This window comes from Monodelphis domestica, chromosome 1 (genome assembly GCF_027887165.1).
Source record: "Monodelphis domestica isolate mMonDom1 chromosome 1, mMonDom1.pri, whole genome shotgun sequence".
NCBI lineage: Eukaryota > Metazoa > Chordata > Mammalia > Didelphimorphia > Didelphidae > Monodelphis > Monodelphis domestica.
Window position 1 is genome coordinate 117,294,602 of NC_077227.1, and position 17,847 is coordinate 117,312,448.

The 17,847-nt window shown below is 38.6% G+C and overlaps 1 protein-coding gene across 3 annotated transcripts in view; it reads left to right on the plus strand.

Moving 5' to 3' along the window:
- PDE8A (phosphodiesterase 8A) overlaps positions 1-17,847 on the plus strand; it is a 275,867-nt gene that overhangs the window by 217,267 nt on the left and 40,753 nt on the right. For 2 of the 3 annotated variants that reach the window (XM_007479228.3, XM_016424524.2), the window contains exons 12-14: positions 3,454-3,531; positions 7,041-7,111; positions 8,040-8,204. In XM_007479228.3, the coding sequence (XP_007479290.1) occupies positions 3,454-3,531; positions 7,041-7,111; positions 8,040-8,204 (314 nt within the window). The remainder of the gene's footprint in view (positions 1-3,453; positions 3,532-7,040; positions 7,112-8,039; positions 8,205-17,847) is intronic. The other variant, XM_007479229.3, reaches the window with a different exon arrangement.

The window sequence follows — 17,847 nt, forward strand, 5'->3', positions numbered from 1 at the left end:
ATCTGGCTGCAGACAGGTCCTAGGAGTGTGACTCTGGGCAGGTCATTTAACTGCCATTGCCTAGCCCATACTACTCAGCTACCTTGGAACTAATACATAGTATTGATTCTAATATGAAAGGTAAGGGTTTAAAAGATAAATGAATCATCTAGATTTTTTGACGTTTCTAATATGAGAACTTGCTTCTCCTGGATAAGTATGTTTATTATAATTTATTACATATTTATAACAACTTATGTGTATTATATTATATATTACATTATTTCATATATAAAAATAAAAATAAATGGTAAAAAAACACTTAGTAAATACCTATGTGTCAGGCATTGGGTTAACTGTAGAGGATATAAAGACACAAATAAAAGCAGTCCCTGCTTTCAAAGAGCTTACATTCTCTTGGGGAGACAACATGTGCACATGTAAGTATGTGCAAAGTGAACACAAAATAAATACTAAATAATTTTGGGAATGTAAAAGCAATTCAGGCAGAAGAACAGAGAAAAAGTCTTTTGTGGGAGGTGGTGTAAATGCTGAGCTTTAGACAGAGAAAGAGATTAGATTAGCTAGAGAATGACAGATAATAGATAATACAGATAGATAGATAATATATGGTAGAGAGATAGATGTTTGATAGAAGATAGAGGATAGATGCCAAGTGCACTCTTATGATAGGCTCTAAACTGCCAGTAAATGTTTTTTCTTCCATCATTTCTAGTATGATAATCATTATCCTTTGCAGAAGAAACAAACAAAGTAAGAACTGAAGAATTCTCCTGCCTTCTGTTGTCAGTTAGCACTGTCTCATCCAGTCCAAGCAAAGGTCCTATTCCTTCTTTGATACTTCTCCCATAAAACTAAAAATGAATAAATAAGTAAACAAAAACAAAATAAAAAACCTTTTGGTTGTCTTCAGCTTCCTTTACCAGCCTCAGTTCATTCTGAACTTTGGAATTCCTGACATGGTGTTTACAGGATCTTCCCAGTCCTTTTCATTCTCTATTACTTAGACTCATTTCTGTAAATTTCCTTTTAAAATCTAAGTGAATTAGTGAGTTCCCTGTGTATCCACATCGTTCTCTTTAGATAAATCCCATTTCTCCTCCTCATTTAAATTGTCTTGCTTTGGGTCTTCAGAATTTCACTAATTTCAAGGATCCACAATCACAGTGGAATGAGTATGATTTCCATCTATGAAGCTCACAGCCCCTCTGTGCCTCGGTACACCATCTTCATGAGTTGCTTCAGCCAGGATAATTCATTATCAAATGACCAGGAATCTAATAATAACACTCCCCCAATTTAGCTAGCCTGGTTATTAGGCTAGGTCCATCATTAGACCTCCCCTTGAGGCTTCTCCTCCCTGGTAGAACCTACCAGAGCTTATGTTCCATCATCATAGTCTTTATGAACCCAAGATCTCCTCCACACCTCAATGAGTCATCAAGGTAAAACTTTAAAACAGCAAATAATGTTGTTTTGGTCCGGATCTGTGAGGCTGTGTAGATAGAGGGACTAACCTGCGGTCAGGAAGCCCTGAGTTTAACTCTTTTTACAAATAATAACTGAATTACTCTGGACAAGTCACTTAACCCCAGAGTCCTGGTCAGTTATCTAAATCTGTAAACTGTAAACCAGCCAGAATCCCAGAAATAGCTAGTTAACTAGAGAGCTGGACTGGAACTCAGCAAGACCTTTGTCTTGTCTTGGACACTTACTAGCTATGGGATCCTAGGTGAGTAATTTAATCTCCCCTAGCTTCAGTTTCTTCATCCATAAAAACAGGGATAATAACAGCACCTGCCGTACCAGGTTATTGTGAGGATTAAATGAGATAACAAATGTAAGGCTCTTGGCAAACCTTAAAACACAATGTAAATGTGTTTACTATTATTAACTATTATTAACTATTAACCATGATTGATTCTGCATTGAGCAAGGGGCATAGCTACCCTAGGAATTCCATGCACTAATGAAATCTCAGCTCTGGATCCAAACAAAAACTAACACTATGTTCTTTAAACATTTTAATATAATAGCGGAAAAGATGTCATGAGACAGTATGTAACTGATTAACAAATCAATGGGCCAGACAGCAATTAGCATAGATGCTAAAAGGAAGTGTTAGAGTATCAGGTTGTAGTGGGCAGGAAGACTTGACAGAATAGGTAGATCTCAAAGAAGAGATGGGAATTTCATAGGGAGTCATGGGAGAAAATGAAGGCACTTCAGATAGGTAGGAATGAAACATGGAAATGTGAGAAAATATAAGAATTTGAAGTGGGGGGGAGGGTGGGAGAAGGAGTAAGGCTTGACTATAAATAGATCAATCAGACTACTGTAGAAGATCTATCTAGAGGGGGAGAAAAAGTCAGAAAGTTAGGCTGAGGCCAGTTTGTGGAATGACAGGCTAAGGAAGCTGAAATTCATCATCTAGGCATTGGAGAATGATAGAGAATTTATTTTTGGTTTTGTAAGTGAAACCGGGGGAATGAAATTATTCAGGGGGCTATCTGGGAGGTTTTTATCCAACAGTGGTATACAAAATAATAGAGACTTGATGGCAGGGAAATAAGTTAGGAGGCTATCAGAGTAATATGGCAGTGAAACCCAAAGGACCTGAGGTGGGGTGGTGCCAGGATGGAGAAGAAAGATAAAGATAGAAGCAATATTGGGAGAGAAAGACAAAAAGATATGGTGAGTGTTTGGCTGTGGGGAGGGAGCAATCAGACAACTCAAAGGTTTAGAGCCTGAAAGAGACAAAGGGATGGTGGTATTATGGACAGAGATAGGGAATGCTGGAGGTGGAAATGATTTTCTAGAAAAATCAACGGGCTTAGCTGGTCACATTTGGAATTCACCCAAAGCCAATGCCATAGATGTCTCCTATTAAAAGAGTTTGCTTTTCAACCCTAAGACTCTTTAAACATTTATATTCTGTAGAAAATGGAGAAAATTTAGGGGAAAATCATTTTTTTCTACTGATTTCAGATTTCATTTAAACGTTTAAGGGGAAAATGCTTTTCAATGTGCATTTCTCCTCCTTCCACTGCCAATGTCTACTTTAGACTATTTCTTTACAGACTTCTAGGAACTCTCTGCAAATGTATGATCTAGAAACTCTATACAAGGCACCTTTCTGTGTGGAGTTTTTTAAACAAGGGGTGGAATGTTCATCCAAAGGAGAGTTCTAATTGGCTAACATTCCTCACCACTACATAGTGGAAATTCTGACGAAGCTGTCTTCCTTGTAGATCAACTGGGTCTTGTTTTTAGAAGTGAACATTATTGGCCTTCATGAAACTTTAACAATACTAAAGCTGTGTACTCTTATCCCACATTGAATTATAATTTATTTTCTGAAATTTTTAGACTGGTGTAGTTTGCTATTATTCTGCTAAGTGGTTTTTTTTTTGTTTGTTTTTCATTTTACAAAAAACAACATTGTTTCCACAGATATTCAGAGTTGCAGACACAAAGATAGGAGGAAAGGTTCATTAGATGTCAGATCAACAACCTCTCGAGGAAGTGATGGTATGTTAACAAATAGGCCAACAGGAGAAACTGTCATTTCAATATCACAACATCTCAACCTGCCTATTTTCATTTGTGAATAGTTAAAAATTCATAACTATTTTCTTTTATTTTAGATTGCACTTTCAAAAATTACCTTTTTCAAAAAATTTGAAAAAGTTTTTATAAAAGATTTTTTATGAAAGTTTCCAAAAGTTTAAGAATTTGTCCTTTACAAACTTCCTCGTGTATTATAGTAAAATGCATTGCGTTCTTCTCCATCCCACCCCCATTACATGTACTCATTCGTATCCTTTTGTACAGTTTAAAACAAGTTAATATTAAATTATTATCAAAGAAACCGAGGTTTAAATTTACTTGGTTTGATTAAATCAGTCACAGGGTACATAGTGGATACAGAAAAGGCCTTAGAACATTTGACTTTGACAGAAAATCTTCTCATTTCTCATGTCCCCAGCAACTCAAGTACTGTGAGTTGTGGAGTTGTTACCAAGCTTTATTGGTAGAATTTCCATATGAGGAATTCCCAACACCATAAAATTACAAGTCTACTTCTTCAACCCCTCAAAAATTTGCAATTTTTGGTAATACTCGTGAATTTTGGTTTATCTCAGCAGCTCTTTTTGTTAACAAGGACTTAATGGGGGAGGGAAGAATAGGTGGCTCAATGAATTGAGAACCAGGTCTAGAGTTGGGAGCTTTAGGTTCAAATCTGAGCTCAGATACTTCCTGGCTGTGTGACCCTGGACAAGTCACTTAACTTTCTTTTACTAACCTTTGCTGCTCTTCTGCCTTGGAACCAATACACCGTATTGATGCTAAGATAGATAGAAAGGGTTTTTAAAAAAAGAAGAAGAAGGATTTAGTGGGGCTAGGTAGCACAGTAGATAGAACAGCAAGTCTAGAATTGAGAGGACCTGAACTCAAATCTGGCCTCTAACATTTCCAAGTTGTGTGACCCTGGACACGTTGCTTAAGCTTGATTGCCACGCCCTTGCTACTCTTCTGTCTTAGAATTGATACTAAGATAGAAAATAAGGGTTCAAAAACTTTGGAAACAAAAAAAAAAGGAAGGACTTGCTGTCATTTAAAGTTGTCCTCAGTTATCACACTTGGTGTGATCCTCACTTTGAGCCTGAGTTTCCTCATCCATCAAATGATGTTTTTTATATAGTCCTCCCCCCAGACCATATTCAATAAAATTGTTGGTGCCTTGATTTATCTGTGCACCAAGTGTATGTGAAACATGAATAATGAATAATAGTGACCCTGTAGCTTCCTGCCTTCCTTCTTTACAAGAGCAGTTCTTGGGCATTTTTCTCCTAATCCCTATCCCAAATAAGGAACCAAATCTTAATAATAACAATGACCAAAAAAAGATATCACATCGAAGATCCTTAAAGCTTCTATTGCCTTACATAATGTTTAGTCTAAACATCCAAAATGATGGGGCATCATCAAAGGGTGCTTTGAAAAACTGAGCCAGAAATCATGTGTAGTACAGTTAAAGGTAGATTGTATTGCTTATTCTTGTCCCATACAGGGCATAAAAGACTCGAGCAGCATTGGATTTTGGGGTGTTTTTGTTCTGAAATTGGGAGGAAATTCTAAATTCGTAGAGTTAAAGAAGAGGGGAGAGGGAAGAACTTTAATATCTCAGCTTAGCTTAGCTATTCTAGCTTAGTGGGGAAAGCATAGGATTTTAAATCAAAAGATAAGGGTATAACTCCTGACTCTACTACTTACTGTCTTTCGGACCTCTACCTAACCTCAACTGGCTTCAGTTTACTCACCTGAAATAAGGCACATGGACTAAAATTTCAGCAGTTTAACAAACTCTTATCAAGTGCTCCCTATCTAAAAGGATCGTGCTAGACCCTGAAGACACAAATAGGAAGTGAAAAATGGGCTCAATGGCCAAGAACTTAAATTTTCTTTTAGTAAAAATAATTTGAGGAGGGAGAAAATACTCACAACTAGGGCAAGGAGAGACTTCATGGAGAAGTTGGACCTGAGTTGAACTCTGAAAGAAGCTCTGAATCCTAAGGCAGGAGATAGTGCATTTCAGTTCATCTAAGCAAAGAAATGGAGAGAAAAGGTGAAATGCCAAGTTTGGGTAATAGCATGTGTGCTAATTTGCTTCAATTAGAGAGTGTCCAAAGGAGAACGAGCCCAGAATGGTAAATTGGAGTCAAATTGTCAATGGCTTTAAATGTCAAAGTGATGACTTTGTGTTTTATTTAAGAGGCAATGGGGAGAGGCAGCTAGATGGCTCAATGGATAGATAGCCAGGACTAGAGATGGAAAGTCCTGGGTTCAAATTTGGCCTCAAACACTTCCTAATTGTGTGACTCTGGGCAAATCTCTTACCTGCACTTTATCACTCTTCTGACATGAAACAAATATACATTAATTCTAATACAGAAGGTAAAGGTTTAAAAAAAAGAATATCATGAAATATTCTTGAAAGAGATATGACATATCCAGATGTTTTTTTAAAATTATTTCAACATTTGAGTGGAAGATGGATTAAAGAAGGGAGAGATTCGAATCAAGGAAATCAATCATGAGGTTTTTTTAATAATCTGCATAGGATATGATGGGGGCCGATAGTAGGGTGTTAGCCATATCAGTGAAGAAGAAGATGGAGACAAGAGATCTTATAAAGGGAGAATTAATAGGAATTGATGATTGGATATGGGAAATGAGAGAGAAGGAAGACCAAAGCTGTGAACCTGGATGAAAGGAAGAATAGTGGTGTCTTCAATTTCTAACTGTAAGGAAAATTTAGAGGAGATGCTCATTGGCTGGGGATATGGGTGGGATACAACAACATGTCTACACTGGACATATTGAAATTGAGATACCTTTGGACATCCAGCTTTCCAGCTGGTGATGTGAGACTGGAGCACAAGAGATTCTTCTGCTTTTCTCTTTGCTATGATCTCAGCAATTTTAGTACATGGGAAGATGTGATTCTTGCTAATAGAACAGATGCAGAACTAAACATATAGAAGAAGTCATTTGAGATTGTTGGAGCAGAGCAAGAAGATTTAATAGACTGAGCAGTAAATGAACCTCATTTTGTCAATGAGTTTGCAGGAAATGGATTATGTTTTAGAGACGGGCACCATTACTTAGAGCAATAAAAAGTTTTCCTTAAGCCATTTCTCTGTTAATACTTTTGAGTCAGGGTCAAATTGCCAGTACAAATCTTCAGGGTGATTTTCTATGACAGATAGGATTTAGGTACAAATACTGGAAATTAAGGAATCAGTTCCTCCAGGGAAAGTGGCATGGTGGAGTCAAAAGACTATTGATTGTGTGACCTTGGGCAAGTCACTTTGGCTGGCTCCATTTTCTTTATCTATAAAAGGAAAGGGCTGATAATTTCCAATATCTTTTAGTCAACATCTAGATTCCTTTCTAATTCAGTTCTATGATTGAGGCACAGACAGTGTGACTCAATGTTTACACCATTGGTGATCCTCACATTATTTCTATCACAGGGAGTTCACAGAGACGGCACTCTTCCATGGCAAGGATACATTCAATGACTATTGAAGCACCTATCACCAAGGTAGATGTTTTATTTCCTTTCTTCATTGAATTGAACTACACAAACCAGAATTCTATTGTCTTCCATTATTGTTTTACTCTAGATTAACTCATTATACAGGGAACTGTGTCCCATAAGGATTGGTGGGGGTGAGGAGCCTTATGTAAGTCAGAAATGCGTGCTATTATTAGCCTGGCCTGTAGAATTGACCTCTTTTAGGTTTATTGTGGTTTAGCTAGAAGATTGAGCTTACCCTAATAAAATGAAATTGAATGTGCATGAATGTAAAATCTGAAACTTGGGTTCAAGAAATCAATGTCATATGGACAATAATGGTGAGAAGACAACTTGAATGAAAAAGATCTGGAATATTCATGGTCTTGAGGTTCAATATGAAATAGGATTTTAAAGTAACCAAAACAGCTTGAGATCTTGGGCTGCATTGAGATAGACAGAGCTTCTAGGAAATCAGGAAGTAATGGTCCTGCTGTCTTCTACCCTGGATAGTACATATCTGTAGTATTGTATTCAATTCTGAGCACCATCTTTTAGAAAGAATGAGGGCAGCTCTATATAAGGAACTAGTGATGCTTATCTTAGAAAAGAAATCTTAGACTTGGGAGCGGGGCCATAATAACTGTCTTCAGGTAACTAAAAGGCAGGTAATACAGGAACAATGGCTAAAAGTTTTAGAGAGTCAAATTTAGATTAAATTTGAGGACAAAACCTCATAACTATGAAAGCTATTAAAAACAGAAATGGGCAGCCTTGGGAAATTGTGAACTTCCTTCACAGGAGATTTTCAAGCCAAATCTAGATGTCCTTATGAACATATTGACTGGTGATTCTTTTTCAGATATGAGTGGGAGAAGTTGGCCACTAAGTTTCCTTCCAAATTTGAAATTCTGTAATTTACTAACTCTACAAACAATTCTCTGTCTTAATACAGGTAATCAATATCATTAATGCTGCACAAGAAAGCAGTCCAATGCCTGTCGCAGAAGCTTTAGACCGTGTGCTGGAAATCCTAAGAACCACTGAGTTATATTCTCCACAACTCGGGACTAAGGATGACGATCCTCATGCCAGTGATCTTGTTGGTGGCCTAATGTCTGTAAGTAACAAAGATAATAATTGGAGATTTGCTTTTACATTTTTTGTTGCATTTTTACCTTTTTAAAAATTAGAAATGCCAAATCCTTTTATCTGTATACTCAAACAACTTTGGATCCAATGAATTTGTTAAACCTTAATTTCCAGGGTGCATATCAAGGGGTTCAGAACCAGAATCCTGAGATGTCAATTACCATCAGGTTCCAGTCAATAGGACTAAGGCTAGTCCTGAAAGGGGATGATGATTTGTCTTGTCATCTTCTTGATTCAATTCAGCAGACTTTTCTTTCGATTTTTTACTGTTTTTCTTTTTTTCTTTTTAATTTAAAAAATATTTTTCCATGTTTACATATTTCATTTTCTCTCCTTCCTCCCTACCCTCCTCCCTCCCAGATCCAATAAGCACTTCCACTTGGGTGTTACAAATGTTATCACTTATACCTATTTCCATATTATTCATTTTTGCAATAGAGTAATCTTTTAAAACCAAAAGCCCCAATTTTATATCCATATAAATAAATGAGAAGTCATATGTTTTTCTTCTGTGTTTCTACTCCCACAGTTCTTTCTCTCCATGTGGATAGCATTCTTTCTCATAAGTCCCTTGAGATTGTCTTGTAGTAGCAGAGTCAATTATATTGGATTGTTCCACCATATTTCACTTTCTGTGTATAATGTTCTCTTATTTCACTTTTCAGCAGACATTTTTAAGTACCTATGTGCAGAACACTGAGCTGAGACCAATAATTGAGTTTAGATTAAGACATGGTGTCTGCCCTCTTAGAACTTACATTCTAATCAATGGATAGACAGACACAAACACAAATAATTCAAAGATATAAGGAACATATTAGAGGTGAAAAACAAAATTCTTTGTGAGGTCCAACGATATATCTAATCTGTTGCCAAATCTTGTTATTTTTGCCATCAAAACATCTCTCCTATACATCCCATTTTCTGTACTCACAATAGTAGCTACCCCAGGACAGGCCCTGAACGCTTCTCACATGGACTATTGTAATAACTTCCTAGTTGGTCCCTTTGCCTAAAGACTCTCCTTACTCTAATTCATCCTCCACTTATCTGTCAAAATGATTTTCTTAAAGTGGGTCTGATATGTTACTCCCCTATTCAGTAAATTCCAGTGGCTCATTATCTCTAGGACCAAATATAAAATCTTTGTACCTTTTGAAGCCCTTCACAATCTGGTATCTTCTAATTATCTGGTCTTTTTACTCTTTACCCCTTTCCACGTACTCTCCAATCCAAGGACACTGACCTTCTTGTTATACAAAGTGTTCCACATCACAAATCCATTGCTTTTTCACTATCTCCCATTTCAGAACTGTTTTCTCCTCTTACCACTTTCTGGTCCTGGCTTCAGTTAGGAAAGAAAATATGGTCTAAGGTGTGAATGATCTAAAATTCCTTACTATTGTTCCCATCACTAGCAAAATCTGAATTTTAATCAAGGATACTTCCAGAGGAAATAACCTAACTCAGAAGGGAAAAAAATCTCTAATGGTAGAATTTCTGATGCTATCACAAATACGAAAAAGACATTTTTGAGTTGAGTTGAGTTACTGGGCAGCTGCTGAGCATGAGGTAGAATTGCCCTATATATCTCATTTGGTCATGATACTTAGGAAGACTAAAGTAATCCAATTGAGAAAAGGCTGATCTGGTTGTTTTCACTTTCTCAGCAACTGAAATAGATCAACTGTACATCCATCCATCAGTCCTTCTAAAAGACCTGTTGGTAAACAAAGATCTAACATTTGGATCAGGGACCAAAAAATGTCTCAGAGAATCCATGATTTAACTGACGTGAGTGTTCCTTCTGCTGATAGTAATGATGTAAGCAGATCTCAGCTTATCCATTCTTTCTCTACCCATTAGCCTGAAGGATTTCCTGTATGCCCTGGGTTCCAGTACAGCATGTGGGCTGTCCATCTGCTATCCTTTGCTCTAGGTCCAACTCCTTTTCTAATCATATACATCCCTAGTTACAACACCTCTGCAGTGTAAATCATTTATTCATTCATTCAACAATCATTTATTAGGCATCTATTGCTATATGTCAGGTACTGTTCTAGGTGCCATGGATAAAAAAGGCTAGAAGAAAACAGCTCATGCCCTGAAGAGTTTCTACAATCTTCTGGAGTAAAAAACGTGTATATAGATAAGAGGTGTCTGGCATGGGCACCCCCCATAAATGGAAGTTCTGGGAGGAGCTGTCCAATCAGAGGGAGAGGTCCCAGGAGCAGAGGGTTCTGGGTAGGCTTGAGTTCCAGGGCTGAATTATTTTACAGGATAAAGAGCTTGCTGGGTTATGGTAGGGTAGTCCAAAGAAGTATAGCCTGGTGTGAAATGCGAACATTATTATTGTTGTTGTTGTTGTATTCCAGGTGTGGCAAATAGCCAGTGAAAGGTCAGGGAGGCAAGAGATGGAATGTTGTATACAGGCAACAGCAAGTTATGCTAGTTTGCCTGGCATATAGGTGTGAGAAGAAGTGCTGTAAAATGGATCTAGAGAGACAGGGTCATAGTTTTAAAACTGGAAAGGACTTTAGAGGACATCTAAACCAACCCATTCATTTTGTACATGAAGAAACTGAGGCACACAGAGTTAAATTGATTTGTCAGACAGGTAGAATGAGACCCAGGAGAGAGCAGTGTCACAAAAATCCCAGGAAGAGATGAAATCCTGGAGTAGGAGATAGTCAGAAACATTTAGTGCTGCAGAGAGGTCAAAAAGGGTAAGGACTGAGAGGAGGCTGTCAGAACCCTGGTGTCCTTGGAGAAAGCAGTCTCAGTCTAGTGCTGGAGTCAGAAGTCAGATTGCAAAGGAAAGAGAAGTGAGTAGGAGGTGAGGAAGTTATAGCAAGAAACGTAAACAGCTTTTCCCAGGAGTTTGGCTGACGTTGAACACAGGAGGGACACGTCACTGGTGATGTGTTCCAGCCTGCTCACACCCCCCATGAATCTCTCCTCTGGCCTTTGGCTTTGTCTACAACCATGATTCCTCTGAGATCATAATGTTCCATGATTCACAGGCATATAGAAAAATTAGGAGAATACAAGTATTGAGCATTTTGGATTTCAAATCACACTTTTTAAGACCAAAAATCCCCCAAACAAACCAGTCTGAAATGTTGATTAATTTAGTTCAACCATAGAAAAACTGAGCTAGGCTCCTCCATTTGAATGAATGACTTTTTACTATTATTTTTTTAATGCCACATTAAGCCAAATAATCCCACTCTTCCACTTTTTTTGCCTCTAATTCACAGCTTGGGTGACAGGGGTAGAAAGAAAGGAGGAAAGTGATAAATGCCCCTGGAGAATAACATCCCTTCTAACAAGCTCCCTCTGAGTAGATCTAATTATAACCATTATATTATTATTGTATAGCAGAACCAGTGAGAATTTTGAAGGGTATGGATCAACGAGTAAGTATAAATAAAACTACCTTGGGATTTGCCTTTATGAATTCTCTGGGACTTTTTAAACGAAGTTGACCATGTTTAAAACACCAATAGCAGTATCTCTAGTCAAGCACATGTATGTATCTGGGGTTATACATCACCCAAAGCCCAAAGTGTGGAGCCACCATTTGTCTGAGTGCCATGGAGAATAAATGGGGCTGGAACATCCTCAGAGTCTGTCTGCCCTGTTCCTAACTTGTGTTTTCTGTTTCCTTCCCCAGCTCCTGGGTGGCAGCGCCTCCTCTGGCTTCAGTCACCCAGTACCCTTCCACCCATTCTGTAACTCTCATTGACACTGACTAGCTGGGTAACCTTGAACAAATCCCTCCCTCCCCCATGGGAAATCTTGCTTTTCTTATCTGTATAATACCTGGAGGACCTACCTCATAAGACGTGGTGTGGATTAAATGAGATCATGGGTAAAAATAGTGTTGTCAATCTTAGAATGCCACATAAATGGCGATTATGATGATGTCACCATTTATATTTGTTGATTGATTAATTAATTTCAGACATTATCAGAGTGCAATTTCAATGAGTTGCCTCAGCCAAGGCATCTGCATTTTAAGCACTTTAATTATGAGATTAAAAGCTTTGTCCCCTGGTAGAATTGTTTCAGACCCCAGCAAAGCAGGTCAAATAAGACTTCAAAGGCTTATGGGAGGAGGGACAAGAGGAAGATTTATTATATTACAGATACCCAGGTATAGAAAAAATAAGCAGTGGTTTATATGTCTTCTCAGTCCCCTTTTCCTCTTGAGAAGACATGCTATGTATATATAGATGAAGAAAGAACTGGTCTAACGGATACTCCTATAAGTCTATTCCTTGGAGCTGAGGATAATGGAAGGTGGTCTTCACCTGCATCTTCAGAGGACTTGTAGATGGTTTCACAGAAATATGAATACCCCAGCAAACTGTCTTCTTTCTTCTATACTCTCCCTTTGCCCATTCTCCCAGCTTCCTTCTCTAAACACAGAACAAGTCTTCCTTCTTCTCTGCCCTACCCAACTTCCTTCATCTTGACCTTTCCCCCATCCAGTCAGCAACAAGTCAGCAAGCATTTATTAAGCCCCTAATATGTGCCAGGCACAAAGAGCTGGGGCTACAAAGAAAGGCAAAAACCAGTTCCTGTTCTAAAGGAGCTCATGGTCACTACTGTGTTGTTTGTAAAGATATTACAGAATAAACTGGAGATGATATCAGAGGGAAGGCACTAAGATAAAGGAGGAATGGGAAAGGTTCTTTCAGATTTGGGACTTCAGATGAGACTTGAAGGGAGTCCGAGAGGCCAGGAAGTAGAAATGAGTAAAGAGTTCCAGGGATGAGGAAGAGTTCATGAAAATGCTTTGAGTTGGGAAATGAAGTACCTCGTGCAAAAGAACAGTTAAGAGGCCAGTCTTACTGGATCATACAAGATTTATGGGAGGGAGTAAAGTATAAGAAGACTAAAAAGTTAGGAAGAGGCTAATTAGTGAAGAGTTTTAAAAGCAAAGCAATTTTATATGCGATCCTGGAGGTGATAAGGAGTCACTGGAGTTAATGAAAAAGTGGGGTGACCTAGTTATATCTGCACTTTAGGAAGATGAATTTGACACCTGAATGGAGGATAGACTAGTATAGAGAAACAAGGTAGGGAGATCAACATGTTAACAGGCTTACAGTAGTGTAAGGGCATAAGGCTGTAAAAGCCTGCACCAACATGGTGACTATGTAAGAAAAGACAAGGGAGCTTCTGTGAGAAATGTTATAAAAAGTAGAAATGAAAGGATTTGTCAGTTAATTGATTGGAGATCTGGTTAGGGCAAGAAATAGCAGAGTTGAAGATGACATCCAGTTGGGTGGTTGGGAGCCTGGCCTGGGTGACTAGGAGGATGGGAGTACTGTTGACAATAATAGGGAAGTTTGGGAGAGGGGACAAGAAATTCCAGTTTTGGATGTTCTAAGGGTAAACTGTCCATAGGACACCTACTTCAAGATGTCTGATGGAGAAGCAATATTGGAGTTCAGGGGAGAGGTTAGGACTGAATGAATAAATCCGAGGATCACCTTCACAAATATGATAATTAAATCATGGGAGCTCATGAAATCACCAAAATAAATAATATAGAGTGAGAAGAAAACAGGGCATTGGACAGAGCCTTGGAGGATATCCATTTTACCTGGATGAAGAGCCACCAAAGAAATCTGAGGAGTAACCAGAAAAGTAGGAGGAGAACCAGGAGAGAGCAGTATCACTGAAACCTAAAGAGAAGAGACTATCAAGGAGAAAGGAGGGTAATCTATGGAGTCAAAAGCTAAAGAGACGCCAAAAAGAACTAGGACAGAAAAAAGGCCATTAGATTTAGCAATAAGAGCTCATTAGTAGGGGGCAGCTGGGTGGCTCAGTGGCTCAGTGGATTGAGAACCAGGCCTAGAGATGGGAGGTCTTAAGTTCAAATCTGACCTCAGACACTACCTAGCTGTGTGACCCTGGGCAAGTCACTTGACCCCCATTGCCTAGCCCTTTCCACTCTTCTGCCTTGGAATCAATATCCAGTATTGATTCCAAGATGGAAGGTAAGGGTTTAAAAAAAAAAAGAGCTCATTAGTAACTTTGGAGAGAGTAGTTTCAGTTGAATGATGAAGTTGGTAGCCAGACTTCAGAGATTTAAGAAAAAGAGTGAAAAGAAAAGAAGTGGAGGCATGGATTGTAGTTGGCCTTCTTAAGGAGTTTAGAGGGAAAAGAGATCGAGGATAATAGGTAATGCGTATGGACAGATCATGTCAAGGGTTTTTGAAGAACAAGGAGACATGAGTGTGTTCTTAGGTAGTAGGGAAGCAGCCAGTAGACAGGAAGAGTTAGAAGATGAGTGAAAGAGTGGGCATGATAGAGAGGACAACCTGTTAGAGAAAAATGGATGGAAAGGGATCATTTGTGCTGATAGTTGGGTTTGCCTTAGCAAAAAGGGCCACTTCTTCTTGAGAGAGTGGTAAAAGAGACAGTGACAGAAGGCCTCTGAATGATATGAGATGAGGAGGAAGGGAGAAAAGAGAGCTCTCTAGGAATGGCCTCCTTTTTTTAGTGAAATATGAAGCAAGCTTATCAACTGAGAGAAGAGAAGGGGAAATCATGAGGAGTTTTGAAGAGGAGTGAAAAGGTCTGGAAAAGCTGTTGTGTTCTCATAATTTCAGGATTTGGGGATCTTACTTTAGCAATGTTTAATGTATTTATACCCCAACCCCATTTATCTGACATACTGGATTAGACATTATGGTATTTTCATGCCCCTGATATTATTTTTTCCTCTCATGAAATTGTAGACAAAGTGTACATATAATACATGCAAAGCCATCTTCCTTATAAAGATGTACTGTATAGTTCCACTTATCTTAGAATCATAAGTCTAGAACAAGAAGTGACCTTTGAGGCCATTTAGTCCAGCCCTCCAATTTCTCAGGTGAAAAAACTGAGGCTCAATACTGAACTTGCACATGTTATAAGCATAAGAGGTAGGATTTGAACCTATCTCCTTTGACTCCAGAGTTTCCATTGGGCCAATACTGCTCTTGTTCCAGAATCACTGATATTGTCAATGGGGTTGCTCCCTCCACCAGTGCCTACTGTAGCTCCCATATGCTTTAACAGATGGTGGCTATATGTTGCTATGGTTGAAAAAATTCATCACACTTTAGAAGATTGCTTAATCACCTCATTCTAACAGCCTCAATAATAGAGCTTCCATTTCTATAGTACCTTATGGTTACAGAGCCCTTTCCTATCATCTTTTCCTCCCAGCAGCCCTAGGAGAGATGGAGTGCTTCTCTAGGAGATGTGCTTGAAGTTGGGTTTCCAGATGGGACAATTTTTCTCTCACCATTTGTAGCACAGATAACAGAAACTGGTTGGAATGTCACCGTGATCACAGATGAGTGAAGCTATTTTTTCTGTAGGAAGAGCCTTGAACTCCTTCACATAGAGTAAAACCATCTGAATTCTCCAGCTATAGGATTTAATTACCAGAGACATCTAGGATTACTGGATTATTTTATTTCTACATCAAAGAAAAAATTATTTGGAGGTAGTAGATTGGGATCAGAAGACCTAGATTCGAATTTTGGCTGTGCCACTCAGTGCCTGTGTGATCTTGAGTAAATCACAGTATCATCACCAGAAGCAGCAGCAGCAAAGTCATTATCATTAGCATTTATGCAGTACATTAAAGGGCGCTAAGTTCTTTGTGGGTTATCTCAGCAATCCTATGAGATAGAAACTTATCTCCATTTTACAAATGAGGAAACTAAGGTTGGGAAAAGGTTAAATGATTTGCTCAGGCTCACACTTCAAAGGAAATGTCTGAGGTAGTCTTTGAACTCCGGTCTTCTTGAGTCCGAGCCAAGCGCTCTGTCCACTCCTCTGCCTAGCTCATTGAACCGGATGGCTTCAGAGGTCCCTTCTTGAAACAGTGCCAGGATTCTATGGCTAGAAATCAGGTCTCCTGATTCCCCGAGCTGTGTTCTTTGGACTTCACACTCCTACCTTCCCCCAGTGAGAACCGAACTAGCCTGTCAGCTCCCCTCAAGATCTCACTCTCTGCTGAAGCGCTAATAGGTGCTAATGGGTTCACGGGTTATCTCTGCTACAAAAACATATTTACATTAGAGCAATCTTCCCAAGATGGTGTTTTAACCCAAAGGAGTCATTCCTGCCAGTGGGCAAATAGATGTTTGGATGTCCTCCATTCTCATAAGACCATGTCAGCAGCTACCCACTCATAACAGCAACATTTACCTAGCTCACTACCCTTTGTACGAAATGTATAGCCATCGCCTCATTTGATTCTCCCAACAACCCAGTGAGGAAGGCACAGCCTGTATCATTATACCCATTTTACAGATAAGAAAACCAAGGTGCCTTTATATGCATCATCTCATTTGATTCTTGCAACAGCCCCTTTGGGTGTGTAATTTAAGAATTATTATCTTCATCTTATAGATAAGAAAATGGATTTGGTGTCTTTCCCAAGATCACATAACTACTAAGTGGCAAAATCATGTCTGGACCCTGGGTACGAGAGTCGGAGTAGTACCTTTAGAAATTGGCTCAGTGTTAATTAAATGAGCTACTATCATTGGGCTCATTATATTCCTTTGTTTAGACCCAGGGTTGGTCCCACAGTTTGAGGTCATGCTAAGAGCAGCAGGGGTTAGTTAGTCACCCCAATTCTGATCATTACAGGAAAACTATAGAGTAGGAAGCCAGGTCGGCCATTACACCACACTGGATCTTATTCAGTGGGTGACAGTTCTTGGTCAGAGAATCATAGCAGCATTTGGAAGGACCCTTACAAATGAACTAGTATGGATCTTGTGTTTTGTGGGTTTTTTAATGTTTTGATAACTGTGCCTCAATGTAATTAGTTTCCTTTGTAATTCTTTGTATTTTGTTTTGTGCATTTAAAATATTATTCTGAGTAGGCTCAGGAGGCTTCCATGGCCTCCAAAAAGGTTAAACCTTCTCACCTCATTTAACAATCTGGTTGTATAAATAACAAAATGAAGTCTTTGAAGAATGAAACATTTTGCCCAAGTTCATACAGAGGCTGAGTCAGGATTTGAACACAGTTCCTCTGACTCTAAATCCAGTGATCTTTCAACCATGTCAGATGGATCATCTTGTCACCACATTTCAGAATACCCTCAATTTGAGCTCCTGTAATCCTCTATCCATTGCATAACCTTCACCTCATGAATACTCTTATGCATGCTGAAAGTATATGTAATATAATCCCATTTATATAGGATAATATTAATATATAAGCCCATAGAATTAATGATGAGGCAGCTAGAGGTGCAGTGGATAGAGTACTGGGCTTAGAATCAGGAAGCCTTATATTCTTGAGTTCAAATCTGACCTCGAATATTTACGAGCTATGTGACCCTGGACAAATCACTTGCTGCTGTCTGCCTCGGTTTCCTCATCTGTCAAAAGAACTGGAGAAGGAAATAACAAATCATTCTTCTATAGAAAACCCCAGAAGGGGTCATGATGAGTCAGACACAACTGAAACAATTGAACAATACCACCACAATTAATTATATTAGTATGTAACTAATATATGGTTGATTAAATTAATACAAGAATAATCCAATGTAAATTCATAGATGGACTTTTTT